The sequence below is a fragment of the Hyla sarda genome, chromosome 1 (assembly GCF_029499605.1).
Source record: "Hyla sarda isolate aHylSar1 chromosome 1, aHylSar1.hap1, whole genome shotgun sequence".
Lineage (NCBI taxonomy): Eukaryota > Metazoa > Chordata > Amphibia > Anura > Hylidae > Hyla > Hyla sarda.
This window is the reverse complement of record NC_079189.1, coordinates 587,120,107-587,138,368: the sequence shown is the minus strand read 5'-3', so window position 1 is coordinate 587,138,368 and position 18,262 is coordinate 587,120,107. Positions and strand designations below refer to the sequence as shown.

Here is an 18,262-nt window from a genome sequence, read left to right as displayed (position 1 = left end):
AATAAGATTGCCTTTGCTAACAATTCTACTCGTTTCAGGCGTTTACATTTCGGTTCTTGACTAAATAAAATATTTTTAATGCAATTATTGCCCTGAAATGTTACCCTAAACATGAATATTTTTAATAACGCACTCCATGTATCCATGATAAATTGTACAGGGTCTCCTCTCGGGCACGGATGTCAGGCTGTGGTAAGGGGATCTCCTGCTCTTCAGACATAGACAATAAAAATCTGATCAAATTTGCATGAGGCTGGAAATTTAGGTAGAGTTACACGTATCTGGGTGACATCCTGTGCAAAATTAGATTTCTGTCTTAGCAACTGGTTTTTGTTCTGTAGCCCGGGTGAACTGATGACAATAAAAGGACGGTGAAGAGGGACGTGCGTATAAATAACAGGGATGAGTCAAGGCACTTTCGGCTTCCGTGTTACCACATTCCAACGGAGACGTGCTGCTGTAACTCATGGGCTAAAATAGGCTGCAGATCCATTTTGGTTGGTGTTAGGGTCTATTTCCGCTTGGGGAATTCCGTCTCAAATTAAAGTCCATAGACTTCTATGGGATTCCGCACTCCCATTCACACTTCTGAATTTCCGCAAGCGGAAATTCAGAAGTGGGAATGGGAGTGCGGAATCCCATAGAAGTCTATGGCTAGGTTCACACTACGGAATTTCCGCCTGCAATTCCGATTTGAAATTGCAGGAAGAAATTCCGCTTACTAAAATGTACTGTATAGTGTAATGAATGAATTTCGGAATTTGTGAAGCGGAATTTGTGAATGTAAAATCCGCTTGCGGAAATCCTGCCGTGTGAATACACCCTTAGGCTAGATTCACACTACGGAATTTCCGCCTGCAATTCCGCTTTGAAGTTGCAGGCAGAAATTCCGCTTACTAAAATGTATAGTGTAGTGAATGGGTTTCCGTTCACTAATTCACACTTGGGAATTTGTGAAGCGGAATTTGAGAACGGAAAATCCCCTTTAAAATTTCCACCTGAAGAAAGGCGTTGCTCATTCTTCAGGCGGAAATACTTGCGGAAAACATTGAAGTCTATTGGAGACTACAGTGTCCGCGCGGTTCTAGCGCTGACTGATTCAGTTGGCGCTGGCCGCACTCGGAATCTCTGGGCGGAAACCTTCTGCCTGGACATTCCGTAGTGTGAACCTAGCCTATGGGCTTTAATTTGAGGCGGAATTCTGCAAGCGGAAATCCTGCCGTGTGACTACACCCTTAGGCTAGGTTCACACTGTGGAATTTCTGGGCAGAATTTCTGCCGGAGATCGAGCCGACGGCACTAGGACAGCGCGGACTGCATTGCTGTCCCCATAGATGGCAATGCATTTCTGAGCAGATCTCCCAAAAGATCCACCCAGAAATGCATTGCTGTCTTTGGGGACGGCAATGCAGTCCGTGCGGTCCTATTGCCGCCGGCTACAAATTCTGCCCAGAGATTCCGTAGTGTGAACCTAGCCTAACAGGGCTCAAGTCCTGCAGGAATGCATGGGAACTGAGTTCCTGCACTTTTTCCACTGCAGGAACACAGTTCCCATTAGCTGAAGTCCTGCAGGACCAGCCTTTGAGTGGAAATCTTGGGTGAGTTCCCACACTTTTTTCCCCAGGACTTGACCCCTGGCCCTTACTATTAGTATTACTAAAATCTAAGTTAGTAGTAGAGTGATCTCTATGTTTTAGCCATAGTGGAAAGTGGATACAAAGAGCGTCTCGGACTGTGGAACACTCAACGGGGGAGATTTATCAAAACCTGTCCAGAGGAAAAGTTGCCCAGTTGCCCATAGCAACCAATCAGATCGCTTATTTTATTTTTGAAAAGGCCTCTGCAAAATGAAAGAAGCGATCTGATTGGTTGCTATGGGCAACTGGTCAACTTTTCCTCTGGACAGGTTCTGATAAATCTCCCCCAACATGTCCATGCTGTTCACACAGTGAAATTTCCGTGCGGAATTCCTCTGAATATTTCCACCGAAATTACCAGTTCGTTATGTTCAATGGGATTCCGCAGCCCATTCATACAGCAGAATTTCCACTGAGTAAATTCCACATTCCGCAAAATGATAAGACCTGTCTTTAATCTTGCGGAATTCTGTGGCGGATTCCCATTAAAGGGGTTATCCAGGAAAAAACTTTTTTTTTTTTATATATATCAACTGTTTCCAGAAAGTTAAACAGATTTGTAAATTACTTCTATTAAAAAATCTTAATCCTTTCAGTACTTATGAGCTGTTGAAGTTGAGTTGTTCTTTTCTGTCTAAGTGCTCTCTTTTGACACCTGTTTCGGGAACTGTCCAGAGTAGAAGCAAATTCCCAAAGCAAACCTCTTCTACTCTGTGCAGTTCCAGAGACAAGCAGAGATGTCAGCAGAGAGCACTGTTTCCAGACAGAAAAGAACAACTCCACTTCAGCAGCTGATAATTATTGGAAGGATTAAGATTTTTTTAATAGAAGTCATTTACAAATCTGTTTAAAGGGGTACTCCGCTGCTCAGCATTTGGAACAAAATGTTCCGAATGCTTTGAGTCGGAAGCTCGTGCAGTCATAGCCCCGCTATGATGGGCTATGATGTCACGAGCTGCCGGCTCTAGGCATTCGGAACATTTTGTTCCAAATGCTGAGCAGCGGAGTACCCCTTTAACTTTCTGGAGCCAGTTGATATATATATATATATATATATATATATACACACACATATATATATATATATATATATATATATATATATAACATGAAGAAAAGCCTCTGAATCCACCCCCTGGAGTCAATGGAGGCTGTACAGGGGGGAGCAACAGTCGGGGTCCTATTATATGACTAATATTGCTGTGTATTATGTCTAGCAATTAAATGACTAACCAGCTGATCATATCTATTAAGGGGTACTCCGACATCAGGTGAAAAAAATAAAAATGCCGCAGAAGCATGTAGCATTGCTTACCTGTCTGCCCCAGTTCTGAAACCACCAACAATCAATTTGTTATGTTTTTTTTTTTAGTCCTGTACTCCCTGGTTGAGCAGTAGTACAGTATTACAATTCCCAGAATGCATTGCTTTTCCTCAGCTCTTCATCACAGCCCTCCCATCCTGCCGACTATCCTCCCACAGCACTCCTGCCAGTTTCCCCTCAAAGCTTTTGCAGAGCATCTAGTTTCACAGCAGACTATGGCACTATCAGTGAGGCTGCAGTACCTGCTGTATTCATTTCCTGTCTGCTCCTTTGTCTGTCGCTAAGCACAAGACAGCATTATGTAAACACACCTAAATGTCCCAGTAAAGACGTATATGTATATGTGTATATAATAGGGAGATGGTGATGTAGGCTGTAGGGGCTCGTCAGAGTTGATGATATCATTAAGGGGGCGGGGCTAGAGCTCAGAGACAAGATCCAGCTATGCCTTCTGAGACAGCAGAGGATGATGAACTGTCCCATGAGAGGGGCTGGAGATGGAGACAACACCACACAAATGATCCAATGATCATATATATATATATATATATATATATATATATATATATACATATATAGATATATATATATATATATATATATATATATTTATGTTACAAAGAAAATACTTTAATAAAAAAAAAAAGAATAGAGAGCCTCCAGTGAAATGCAAACATTTAGCTTTTTTCACTTCAAGAAAACAATTGTTTCATTTCATAAAAGAGGGAACTTCATGTTACGCATCATACAGATCTAACTTCCCATTACCTAAATAAAGATATCAATGTAACCCAATCCATGCATGTACTATCTGACAGCTCCAAAATATACTCGGCTTCCCAATGAACTGGGTTAAGAAAACCCTATTAGGATACCAATAGATGGGCGGTCCCTTGTTCAGGCCCCCCATCTATAAGACTGATACTAAGAGTGGCTACAAAGCTCCTGCTTTGGAGGTGCTGGCATGTTCTCCCATTACATACACATCATTTTATGTTTATAACAACAGTGCAATGCCTCATTTCACCTTAAAAGGCACTGTAGAGAAATGTAACACTTGATTTTAGGTTACAGTTGTTCACTGTGCATTCTAAGAGCATTTCACCCAGTTGCCAGCTTATTGTTGGGGACCTCTCCAAAAACAGTTGTCAAAAAAAGTTAACCCCTTAAAGGGGTACTCCAGGGAAATAAAACGAATCCCCTATCCACATTAAATGGGCCAAGTTTCTGATTTCTGATTACAAGATTTTCTGTACTGGGGCCGGCTATTTACCTGTCCTTGGCGCTCTCTGGCCCCCCACCCTTGGAGACAGGCTTCAGTGCCGGCCCACTCAGAAAATCACCAGCTGAGTCAGTGTAAATGGTGCAGAAGGGATCCCATTGAAAACAATTGGAGTAGGGGCGACAGTGTAAATTTATGGATTTCTGACAATACAATCAGTCTCTTTCCAGTCTGAACTGGCTGATAACAGAGGAAAACAGATCATATTCAACAGCATAAACAAATTTGTGTCACTTTTAAGGGTAAGGTCAAACGTAGTGCACCGCACTGTATTTGATGCTGCAGATGCGCTACTGACCGCCCCTAGAGACAGCCACCTACTTTGCCCGTGTGTCCTGGTTTGTCTGTAGGCCGCTACGAGCAGACACAGACTAAGCTGTGAGTTGTGCACGCGCATGCGCGGTGTACTCAGACATCGCGGTTGCTTCCTCTCTTCCTCTGCTAGGCCGACACACTGCGCAATGTCTGAGTACGCTGTGCGGCGCATTGCTGCTACAAGCAGACAAACCAGGACACACGGACAAATTAGAAGGCTGACTCTAGGGACGGTCAGTAGCGCACCCGCAGCATCAAATACGCTGCGGATGTGCTACGTGTGAGTCTTCCAATAATAATGATTTTTGCAGCGCGTTTCAGTAGCAATGGTAACAGGAGCCGTCCCGGAAGATTGGAAATTAGCAAATGTTGTGCCCATTCACAAGAAAGGTAGTAAGGAGTAATCAAGCAACTATAGGTCAGTAAGTCTGACATCAATAGTGGGGAAATTAATGGAAACCCTACTAAAGTATAGGATTGTGGAACATCTAAAATCCCATGGATTGCAAGATGAAAAACAACATGGGTTTACTTCAGGGAGATCATGTCAAACAAATCTTATTGATTTTTTTGACTGGGTGACTAAAATAATAGATGGCGGAGGGGCAGTAGACATTGCATATCTAGATTTTAGTAAGGCTTTTGACACTGTCCCACATAGAAGACTTATCAATAAACTGCAGTCATTGAGCTTGGACTCACATATTGTTGAGTGGATTAGGCAGTGGCTGAACGACAGACAACAGAGGGTTGTAGTCAATGGAGGATATTCTGAGCAAGGTCTTGTTACCAGTGGGGACCTCAGGGATCTGTACTGGGACCAATATTGTTTAATATCTTTATTAGTGATATTACAGAAGGTCTCGATGGTAAGGTATTGGTCCTTTTGCTGATGACACAAAGATATGTAACAGGGATGATGTTCCTGGAGGGATGCGCCAAATGGAAAAGGATTTAGGAAAACTAGAAGAATGGTCAGAACTGAAATTTAAGTGGATAAGTGCAAGATAATGCACCTGGGGCGTAAAAACCCTCGGGCAGAATATAGAATATTTGACACAGTCCTGACCTCAATATCTGAGGAAAGGGATTTAGGAGTAATTATTTCAGAAGACTTAAAGGTAGGAAGACAATGTAATAGAGCAGCAGGAAACACTAGCAGAATGCTTGGATGTATAGGGAGAGGTATAAGCAGTAGAAAGAGAGAAGTGCTCATGCCGCTGTACAGAACACTGGTGAGACCTCACTTGGAGTATTGTGCGCAGTACTGGAGGCCGTATCTCCAGAAGGATATAGATACTCTAGAGAGAGTTCAGAGAAGATACTAAACTAGTACATGGATTGCAGGATAAAACTTACCAGGAAAGGTTAAAGGACCTTAACACGTATAGAAGAAAGAAGAGACAGAGGGGATATGATAGAGACTTTTAAATACATAAAGGGAATCAACACGGTAAAGGAGGAGAGGAGATATAAAAGAAGAAAAACTACCACAAGAGGACATTAGAGGGGCAAAGGTTTCTGCAGTAATATCAGGAAGTATTACTTTACTGAGAGAGTAGTGGATGCATGGAATAGCCTTCCTGCAGAGATGGTCGCTGCAAATACAGTGAAGGAGTTTAAACATGCATGGTATAAGCATAAGGCTATCCTCCATATAAGATAGGGCCAGGGACTATTGATAGGATTAAGATTATTGGGCAGAATAGATGGGCCAAATGGTTCTTATCTGCCGACACATTCTATGTTTCTATGTTACTTACGTCACTTTTCCGAAACTTTGCCTTTAAGCTTTTCATGTTTAGTCCATTCAAGTCTTCCAAGCTTTATTGTCCTTTAGGATCTGTGAAAACAAATACACAAACTGCGTTAACCCACGGTGGCATGCAGTTCAGAAAAAATACTTTATGGCCAATAAAGGGGGAAGCCATTAAAGAATGAAGACTCCAGAGAAGTGTTCCCCAATTTGTGGCCCTCCAGCTGTTGTGAAACTACAGCTCCCAGCATGCCCCGAAAGCCAACGGCTGTCGGGGCATGCTGGGAGTTGTAGTTTCGCAACACCTGGAGAGCTTTCCCGATCCTATAAGTGATCTTGTAAAGCCACAATGCAAAATCTGCCCCTAGCTACAATTTATAATAAATATAATAGTGGCAGGTACTTATGGCACCAGACACAGGTGCAATTGCTCTGCCCGCACCCCTATATGTCAGGGGAGGAAAGGATCAAGTCCCCAATCCTTATGGGAATGTTCACATAGCTTATAACCATTTTTGACACAAAAACTGTTTCGTGATGAGACCTTAAAAGAGCCCTGCTCCTGTTCAATGGGGGATGGGGTACCATGCGAAAAATAAGTGATATGTCGACTTGTGTGGTCGACTTGGCCCTGTCTACGTTGCCCTGTCTTTCTACCTTGTGGGTAGAAGAAAAGCAACAATGACGCTTTTGTCCTCATATCCCTTCCTCATACCTCGACCTCACATGACGATCTCATATCCCGTCCTCATACCGTGACCTCATATTCCGTCCTCATACCTCGACCTCACATAACGATCTCATATCCCGTCCTCATACCCCGACCTCATATCCCGTCCTCATACCTCGACCTCACATAACGATCTCATATCCCGTCCTCATACCCCGACCTCATATCCCGTCCTCATATTCTGACTTAATATCCTGTCCTCACATCCTGACCTTATATCTGGACCTCATATCACGTCCTCATATTCTGACTTAATATCCTGTCCTCACATCCTGACCTTATATCTGGACCTCATATCACATCCTCATATCCTGACCTCATATCCCGTCCTCATATCTCGACCTCTTATCCCGTCCTCATATCCAGACTTCATATATCTCGCCCATATAGCCTGACTTCATATCCCGTCCTCATACCCTGACCTCATATCCCGTCCTCAAATTCTGACTTCATATCCTGTCCTCATATCCTGACCTTATATCTGGACCTCATATCCCTTCCTCATATCCTGACCTCATATCCCGTCCTCATATCTCGACCTCTTATCCCGTCCTCATATCCAGACTTCATATATCTCGCCCTTATAGCCTGACTTCATATCCCGTCTTCATATCCTGACCTCATATCTCATCCTCATATCCCAACCTTATTTGCTGACTTCATATCCTGTCCTCATAGCTTGTCCCCATATCCCAAGCTCATATCCCAACCTCATATTTGGACCTCATATCCCGTCCTCATATCCTGACTTCATATCCCAACCTCATATCTCATACTTATATCCCGACAGTCATATCCGGACCTCATATCCCGTCCTCATATCCTAACTTCATACCCCGACCTCATATCTCGTACTTACATCCTGACCTCATATCCGGGCCTCATATCCCGTCCTCATATACCATTCTTAAATGGGGCTGAGCTCTGATAAAGAGAATGTGATTGAAGGACCTGTGATAAGGGTGTATCAGGCTAAAGTGGTGTTTTTGCCCCCCCCCCCAAAAAAAAGGGGGGGGGGCCAAAAAATAGAAGGGGTGTTGTTTGGAGGAAGGGCGTGGCTTGCAAGCTGGACCGACACACTCACCAGGAGATGCAGAGCAGAGCTTGTGTTAAGGTACTGAAAGTCCGATAGACTTGCATTGGACTTTAGACAAAAACTCATTTGTAAAAATGTAAGAAGCAATCTGATTGGTTACTATGGGGAGGGACCATAAAAACACCTGCATACATGCAGGCGTTTTTTTCCACCTATAGAGGTCTATGAGAAGAGAATAATGCCACTTTCTTGACAAAAACATCTTAGGTTAGGTTCATATGGCCGTTTTCTCCCGTCTCGCTATTCTTCCATCATTGCTGCTAAACGGACCATACAAACAATCTGATGCAAAAGGATGCAAACTGATGCAAAGGGTTGCCATTCATATAAATGTATATACATATATATATATATATATATATATATATATACAATAGCATAAGTCGACTGTGCTTTTGTATGAAATGGAAACAAAATGGCGGTGTGGACCCGGCCTAACACGTTAATGTTGGCTTTATTTACTGGTCTAAGGGTCTATTTACACACGCAGAATTTCCCAAAGACTTCTATGGGATTCGGCACTCCCAATTACACTTCTGAATTCCCGCTAGCGGAATTCCGCAAGGGGAAATTCAGAAGTGTGAATGGGAGTGCCGAATCCCATAGAAGTCTATGGCTTTAATTTAAGGTGGAATTCCGCAAGCAGAAAATTCCACCGTGTGAATAGACCATAACTGTAAACACCGCCCCGTATGACCCCATTATCTGGAGAATACAAGAAGAATGCGGAATGTCTTGAGAAGGAACTCTGGGAAGAATGGCTCTATTTTCTAAAGAAAACCAGAAGAGCCAATGTTTTAGCCAAAGACATCATCCGCACAGACATCTCAGGAGGGAAGTCTTTACACTGCATCAGCATCTGAACAATGGGTCGGAGCAGGCTGTAACCCCACAGCTGCAGCGCACAGGCCTCACACCGCAAATGAAAGGGATAATTCATCCTACAGCCAATATCCTCTGAGCATGAAGGTGCCACATGGCATCACATGGGCTCCTACTTGTTCCAATACTACAACTCCCAGCAAATTCTGACAGACTATTGGCTGTGACAACAGCAGCTGAAGAGCTCTGTGCTGAATGTTTAGAAACATGCTTTACCCCTCCGTGTATGTCCATTAGGTAACTTTTTGGTCTGACGTGAAGTAGGAACCACATTCCACAGTAAGTACCTCATACCGACAGTGACACATGTTGCTGGGGGGGATGGGAGGAGATGCTTCGCTCCCCCAGGACCTGGATAACTGGTCATTGCTGAAGGAATCGAGAATTCTACAAAGCACCAAAGATCTTAAAGGGGATTCCTAATCTTATACTATAAATACCCTCAGTCAGGAAAACAGGGGGTGGGGGAGTTTGGGGTGGCCCGTCAATTCTATTTTGTCCATTCAAGGTGGTTCATCTACACTACAATGGAAAGAGCAGTCATCTGTCCACTGTGCCTCATCCTCTCGTGAGAACCAAATTACAGGACTTAAGTTTTCCATATATATATATATATATATATATATATATATATGTTCCATCCAATGGTGTTAGCCTTATCTATTGCAAATCCACAAGGTGTCTCCCCAATAACTGTACCAATCAAACAATGGCCCCATAACAGTGTCAGATGCACAGTGTCTCCCCCCCATGACCAGGGTTGCCACCTTTCTAGTAAAAAAAATACCGGCCATGCTAATTTGCATAGTTAATTATATATGCGTAACATCACAGGATACACATATGCGGGGGAAATTCTGCCCTATTCTCACCCTATAACTTTTTTATTTCTCCTTATCCGGGACTGTATGAGGCTCATTTTTTGAGCCCCGATCTGTAGTTTGTAACAGGACCACTTTTGTTTTGATGGGACTTTTTGATCACTTTTTTAAAAATTAAATTCAGGTGTTGCAGTTAGTTACTAACTACAAATCCCAGCATGCCCTGATACAGCCTGTGGCTCAGCAGCTGCCCCAAATGAAAACTACAACTCCCAGCGTGTTGGACTATACAGTAGTAAATAGTATAGGTCAGTGTTACCCAATTAAGGGTGCCTCCAGCTGTTGCAAAACTACAACTCCCAGCGTGTTGGACTATACAGTAGTAAATAGTACAGGTCAGTGTTTCCCAACCAGGGGGGCCTCCAGCTGTTGCAAAACTACAACTCCCAGCGTGTTGGACTATAAAGTAGTAAATAGTATAGGTCAGTGTTTCCCAACCAGAGGTGTCTCCAGCTGTTGCAAAACTACAACTCCCAAAGTGTTGGACTATACAGTAGTAAATAGTATAGGTCAGTGTTTCCCAACCAGGGGTGTCTCCAGCTGTTGCAAAACTACAACTCCCAGCATGCCCAGACAGCCGTTGGCTGTCTGGGCGTGCTAGGAGTTGTAGTTTTGCAACAGCTGGAGGCACTCTGGTTGGGAAACACTGGTATAGTATATGGTGCAACATTCTGGGAGTTTGAGCATTGGTTGGATAAATACCGACCATTGCATTGCCGGTACTTTTAATATAAAAATACCAGCAGGGTGGCCAAAATACCGGCCAGGTGGCAACCCTACCCATGACTAGCTAGCCATTCTGTGCCACTTTGACTGTGCCAGGCCCATTAAGCCCCCATAACAATTGCCAAAACCATGTCTCCATAACAGTGCTGTCCACGCAGTCTCTCTCCCCATAACAGTGCTCACTACACAATGCCTTTATGCCAGTGTTAGCCATACAACAACCACCATGACAGTACCAGCCACACAATGCCTCCCCCCCCCCACACCATGTCCCCACAACAATGTCAGCTTCATACTCTCTCCCATAACAGTGCTAGCTTTACAATGTCCACAGCCATCTAGTGCACCCATTACAGAGTCAGCCACACATTTACTCCCCAATGACAGTACCAGTCACACAGGGCCCCCATAACACATATTTGCAAAACAAAACTAGATTGTGGTAGGCCAATCCTGTGAGCCAGGCCATGAAAGGGGCAGGGTTTGTAAAAACTAGGCATTTTGGAGGCTTCCAGGGTAGTTTGGGAGGGCTAAAAGTGTAAGACTTAAAGAGTACCTGTCATGATCTTGATACATTTTATAATCCTCCCAGTTCACTGCCCCATCATGATAAACCACCCCCTGCCTTTATTTTTATTATTTGTTAGTTATCTACCCTGATATTGCTGTGTATTTTCTGCTCAGTCTCAGTCAGATTCACAGACTGGGAAGGGGCGTTCCCCAGCAGGCTGTGACATCATCTGAAGCAATACAGGGGAGAACTTCCTCCCTCACTCTGCTACACACAACCCAGAGCAGTTCAGTGTGAGATGACCTATGATTGGATAAGGCTGCACACCCCGAACACCCCCCCCCCCTCCCCTCAGCACTCCAGACTGCATTTCCTGATTTTGGACTTCTGCCAGGCCAGCAGGAGTCCAAATTTTGTGCAAGAGATGAGGGGGGGGGGGGGTGGATGTGCTCTGGACAAGTAGGGAGACACCTAGTGGCAGCTTGGCAGTTTTTTTTTAAACTTAAATAAGACATAGAAACTTAATTTTTTTAAACAAAGTACATTAGAAAGATTTTTTATACGATAGAAAATTTTTTTTTTAAAGACAGTGCCCATTTAAATGTCATGTTGCAAACATGATAACCATGTTAGGCTGGGTTCACACCACGTTTTTGCAGTAGAGTTCCCGTATCAGGTTTTTGATAAAAAAAACGGATTGCTCAAAACCAGACTAAACTGTATCAAAACGTGTGTACAAATTTTAATGCGTATACGGTTTGAAAAATGATGTCCGGTTGCATCAGTTTTTTAAAGAAAAAAAACGTATACGTTTTTAACTTTTCACTCCGTTATGAATAACGTTTCACTTGTTTGATTGAAATTCCAAGAAAAAAACTGTGCAAAGTAAAAAACCGTATGGTGCAAACCGGATGGAACCGTACACACATACGGTTCTGTACAGTTCTCATTGACTCCCATGTTAAAAAAAAAACTTAAACGGTTTCAATACGGTTTTTCACCCGGACCAAAAACAGTGGTAGACTACGGTTTTAGGTATGGGAAAAAAAACTGAGAACACCGTACAGGATGCAAAACGGACACAACTGGATGCATCGTTTGGCATACGGTTTCCAATGGAGAGTCAATGAATACGGTTTTCAATATGGTTCCGTACGGTTTCCAAATTGAAAACGTATACGGGAACTGTATTGCAAAAACGTGGTGTGAACCCGGCATTAGCCATATGGCGAGTATCCACAGACATCTCCGGAGACCATAGTGACCTAACAGTAATGCCAGCCATGATCTGGAGCAGTGTTAGGATTGGGATTGGAGGGCAAAATCTTGGGCAGAACTACTGTATATACTCGAGTATAAGCCGAGTTTTTCAGCACGATTTTTCGTGCTGAAAACGCCCCCCTCGGCTTATACTCGAATGAACTCTCCGCCTGTCAATCCCTTCTCAGTGGTCTTCAACCTGCGGACCTCCAGATGTTGCAAAACTACAACTCCCAGCATGCCCGGACAGCCATCGGCTGTCCGGGCATGCTGGGAGTTGTAGTTTTGAAACCTCTGGAGGTCCACAGGTTGAAGACAACTGCGGCCTTCGTCATCATCCTGACCCCCTGTTTAGTTTTCTACTCACTTTTCCTCGGTGGGAAGAAAGGATGAGCTGTTCCAGGCCATCTATGCTGCAGGGACCGTCTGGTGGGGAGGGTTAGTCGTTCCGGGCTGTCCATTTTCACCGGGGGGCCCCGCATGAACGTCCCTGTGCGTCGTCGTCAAGGCAACATCACTAGTCCGGGGCAGGCCCGGAGCGCGGAGAAGAGGGCCCCCCCCCCCCAGGTGAAAAAGGACAGCCCGGAACGACTAACCCTCCCCACCGGACGGTCCCTGCAGCATAGATGGCCCGGACCTGCTCACCCTTCCTTTCCACCGAGGGGAGGTGAGTAGAAAACTAAAGGGGCGTCTGGATGATGACAAAGCCGCAGTGGTCTTCAACCTGCGGACCTCCCAGAGGTTTCAAAACTACAACTCCCAGCATGCCCGGACAGCCAATGGCTGTCCGGGCACGCTGGGAGTTGTAGTTTTGCAACATCTGGAGGTCCGCAGGTTGAATACCACTGATGAAGGGATTGACAGGGGATGATGACGGGGGTCTGGATGATGACGGGGGTCTGGATGATTACATGGGGGGTTGATGTATTTGCCACCCTAGGCTTCTAGTCGAGTCAATAACTTTTCCTGGGTTTTTGGGGTGAAATTAGGGGCCTCGGCTTATATTCGGGTCGGCTTATACTCGAGTATATACGGTAATCTAGAAGGACCATCCACCAATAGAATACAAGATGACGGAAAGTAAAGTACAGTATAGTCACCATTCTCCCCGGCAACTAGTAAAAGTCTCCAATGACTATGGATAAAGACCTACAAGAAAGTGTACTTGATAAGTAGATCTGTCCATCACGACCTAAAGTAACTGGAATGTACAGACTCCATAAAAAGTAGATTAGTCCTTTAATCACCCAACGGGCCACCACGGAGACATATGACCCCTGCAGAATGTTATAACCCAAAGTAGAAATACATGACTGAATACACAGGTTAAGAAGAACGACAAACTCTTTATAGTCGATGACTAATGGGAGAGGAATTTTAAATACATCAATATAAGTCTGAATATAGAACAGAGATTACATTACTCTGCAAGCCCTGTCTGCGGCTCGACATGTGTAAACCGTAACAAGTACAGTCAACCTATAAAACAGTCATTATGTAGCTTATCAGAGCGGGGCAGTAGAGTTTAAAGGGGTACTAGAGTTTAAATATAAGTCGATATTAGGGATCGACCGATATCGTTTTTTTAGGGCCGATACCGATAATCTGTGGAGGTTAGGGCCGATAACTTATACTGATATTCCGGTATAAGTTATCGGCTATTTATCCCCCCGCGACACCGCTGCAGATCATTGATTTAAAGCAGGCGCTTTAAATCAATGCACTGCAGTGGCTTTTGCGGTGCCATAGGCCGCCGCCGCCACCCGCTTCTCTCCCCCTACCTGTCAGGGTGGTCCGGCGGCATTCCGGGTGGAGGGTGAAGCCTCCACTCCGGGCAGGCTCCGGCCTAGTAACGCAGCATAGACACTGCTGCACAGTGACGCCCGTGCGCAGCGACGCACCTGATGTCACAGCGTAGCGGTGTCTATGTAGCCTACTAGGCCGGAGCCTGCCCGGAGTGGAGAAGATGACCCCCGGAGAAGGACAGCCCGGACCGGTTCACCCTCCACCCGGAATGCCGCCGGACACTACAGGAAGGATGGATGGATGGCCCACCCCCATTACGGGTAAGTTTAATTTTTTTTTATTGACTCGGAGGGTGGGGGAGGGGCCCGACCAGTATAGCGGTATGGGCAAAAATCCATACCGTGGGAGAAAAAAAAAACGGTATCCGGTTCATACCGGTATACCGCCCAGCACGACGGTGGGGGGGTGCGACGCGGTGCGGTGGGTCGGGGGGGGGAGCGTTCGCGGTGCGGCGGGGTGGTCGCGGTGGGGGCGGTGCGGGGGGGCGGGGCATTATCGGCAAGGTAATTGCTGATACCGATAATGCCCAAAATCGTGATTATCGGCCGATAATATCGGCCCTACCGATAATCGGTCGATCCCTAGTCGATATAGTGTTTAAAGAGGTACTCCGGTGGAAAACTTTTTACTACAGGGGAAATTATTTTCTTTTTGGAACACAGAGCTTTCTGCTGACATCAAGACCACAGTGCTCTCTGCTGACATCTCTGTCCATTTTAAGAACTGTCCAGAGTAGAAAAAATCCCCATAGAAAACCTATGCTGCTCTGGACAGTTCCTAAAATGGACAGAGGTGTCAGCAGAGAGCACTGTGGTCGTGATGTCAGCAGAGAGCTCTGTCTTCCAAAAAGAAAATAATTTCCTCTGTAGTATTCAGCAGCTAATAAGTACTGGAAGCATTAAGATTTTTTTTAATAGAAGTAATTTACAAATCTGTTTAACTTTCTGGCACCAGTTGATTTAAAAAAAAAAAAAAAAGTTTTCCATCGTAGTACCCCTTTAAAGACTATATTGACATATATTTATAGCTGCTCCAATGCATTGGGCTGAGGGGGTAGTGTTTCTCCTTGAGGAGAAGGCCAAACTGGCATATGGAGTCTTACGAGCCATGCAATGCTCCATGGGGAAAAAAAGTATGCAACGGTAGCTTACCTCCAGAAGGAGAAGTACATGCTCTATAGTGCCACCTACTGGAGAAAACTCTTCTTAAAATCAATGTTTGGCCCCTAAAAAGGCCCGGCTCTGTACTGATGAGGTACAAGAACCTGTGTACAGATGGGTAATTTTCCACTTCCGGGAGAGATTTTGGCTTGGCATATAATCCCCAGTCATGTTTTAAGGCCCTTTAAAGGGGTGCTCCAGCGCTCTGAACATTTTGTTCAGTACGCTAAAAGCCGGAGGCCATGATCGTAACGTCACAGCCAAGCCCCCTTTTTGACATCACGTCACACCCCCTCCATTCATGTCTATGGGAGGGGGCGTGTCATCCAACACGCCCCCTCCCATAGACATGAATGGAGGTGGTGTGGCGTGACGTTACAACCACTGGTACAGGAACCCCATGTTTGTTTAGAATGCTGGGTGCTGCTGGAGATCTGGAGGGTGTTGGAGGGTGACCCCTGTCATCACACATCTTATCTCCTACCCTATGTCTAGCAGTGGAGTACCCCTTTAAAGGGGTACTCCGGTGAAAAACTTTTTTCTTTTAAATCAACTGGTGCCAGAAAGTTAAACAGATTTGTAAATTACTTCTATTAAAAAATCTTAATCCTTCCTGTACTTATTAGCTGCTGAATACTACAGAGGAAATTCTTTTCTTTTTGGAATTCTCTCTGATGACATCACGAGCACAGTGCTCTTTGCTGACATCATTATAATAATAATAATGAAGCCCAACCCTATATAAGTAGTAATTAGCTACACATGGGCCATTTCTTTCCTAGCAGCCTGCCAGTCTGACTGGGAGAGCATGGTAAGTGAGCCATTACACCTTGTTCACACTGGTGTGGTGCTGTGCGGCGTCCGTTGCTGCCGTGGCGCTGTGTCTGCGGGGGGGTGCGGCCCATAGACTGGTTTGAGTGGCATTGGGGCCGCTCTGCCGGTGGGTCGTTCCCCCCTGTGGGCATTGGTGTTGCGGCGGTGGTGGTCGCCGCCCGGTGCTGCGCCATTTTATGCTAGGGACGTTAGGGACCCACTCTGGATAGGTGGCCTTGACGTGGCGAGTGGGCTTGTACTTTTTGATCAAAAATGTATACTAACAACCTGTTAGTTTTTGATATTATACTGAGAAGCAATCAGATCATTATACAAGATTGTAGATGTGCACCATGTCTGTTTTTCTACCCGAATTCACATAATAATAATAATAATAACTCTTTATTTATTGTTGTCCTTAGTGGGATTTGAACCCAAGGCAGCAGTGCTAACCACTGAGCCACCATGCTGCCCTTAGTATACATCTGCTATGCACGGTTGCTAAAATGGACAGAGATGTCAGCAGAGAACACTGTGATCGTGATGTCATCAGTGTTCCAAAAATAAAGGAATTTCCTCTGTAGCATTCAGCAGCTAATAAGTACTGGAAGGATTAAGATTTTTTTACTAGAAGTAATTAACAAATATGTTTAACTTTATGGCACCAGTTGATTTAAAAGAAAAAAGGTTTTCACCGGAGTACCCCTTTAAGGGCCTGTCATGGAGAGTCAGGAGGCCCCCTTACACGTTAGATGGTAGGCTGGTCCTGCGAAATCTCTGGGTTTGGCCACATTTTTTTTTCTAATGTGTAAGAGAGCCTCCAGTGTCTCCACCATCTTGGTTTTTAGGTGTTGTTTTGCCTTCTTCTGGATCAACACAGCCAGGTAACAAGTTGAAGTCGATGGACTTATTTGTCTTTCTTTTTCTACTGACTACTATGTCAAATCTATCACAACCATTGGCGTAAAGCCAAGACAATCGTAACTAATGGCTTTTCGTAATGACTTTCACTGGTCTAATAATAAACCGGGTCACCATTCCAGAAATAACAGAGGAATTGTGGTCGGGTCCGAGTTTGAACAGAGTCCCTTGGGTGCTAATTCAATGCTGAACCTGATAGTAGTGTTTGTGTTGAGTTGGCGGTACGTTGAGAACTCACAGGCACTTTGTCACTGCCACGCTAATGGCCCAATCTGACGTTACCATACATGGAGCGCAAAAATGGAGATGTCCATCAGCGCACAGATTCCATAAATTAATCTCCAGGGGGGAATTACTACTTGTTCAGGGCCCATTATCCTGGATATGTCAGCCATGAACAAAGGGTCACTATGTATACGAGTTGGATGGAATCTAGAACAACGTGACTAGTAGTAGTATTAAATCAGACTGGCAGGAATTGATCCAAAATCGCCCCCCCCCCCCGCACTCCACAGTGTTCACCCACGTGAGCCGCTGTAGACAGCGGTGAAACTCTACCCACACTCTAGGAAAGGTTTATAATGCACTCGTATATCCAACACCAATAACATTCAGCTGCTGTAGTACTAGAGTGACTTGGATTGTGTCTCCCCTGCGCTACTATTAGGCCGGGTTCACACCACGTTTTTGCAGTACAGTTCCCGTATACGTTTTTAATTTTAAAACTGTACGGAACCGTATTGAAAACCGTATGCATTGATTCTCCATTGAAAACCATATACCAAACAATGCATTCGGTTGTGTCCGTTTGGCGTCTTGTATGGTTTTGTCAGGTTTTTTTCCCCGCATCCTAAACCGTAGCCTACCACTGTTTTTGGTCCGGGTGAAAAACCGTATTGAAATGTATCATTTTTTTTTTTTTTTTTTAACATGGGAGTCAATGAGAACCGTACAGAATCGTATGTGTGTACGATTCCATCCGATTTTCACTAGGTATCGACCGATTATCGGTTTGGCTGATATTATCGGCCGATATTCACGATTTTGGACGATATTGGTATCGGCAATTACCTTGCTGATAATCCGATAATGCAACGACCCCAAAACCACCACACCGCACCCCCCCCCACGTACCGCATCCCCCCACCGCACCGCCCGGCCA

General features: G+C 44.8%; 1 protein-coding gene across 3 annotated transcripts in view; it reads right to left on the bottom strand.

Moving 5' to 3' along the window:
- The window catches only part of RAI14 (retinoic acid induced 14), a 169,414-nt gene that overhangs the window by 112,367 nt on the left and 38,785 nt on the right, over window positions 1-18,262 (bottom strand). For all 3 annotated transcript variants that reach the window (XR_008848726.1, XM_056545644.1, XM_056545657.1), the window contains exon 2: window positions 6,322-6,401. Coding sequence is in view for 2 of the 3 variants with exons in the window: in XM_056545644.1 (XP_056401619.1) it covers window positions 6,322-6,357 (36 nt within the window). In the remaining variant the exon portion in view is untranslated. The remainder of the gene's footprint in view (window positions 1-6,321; window positions 6,402-18,262) is intronic.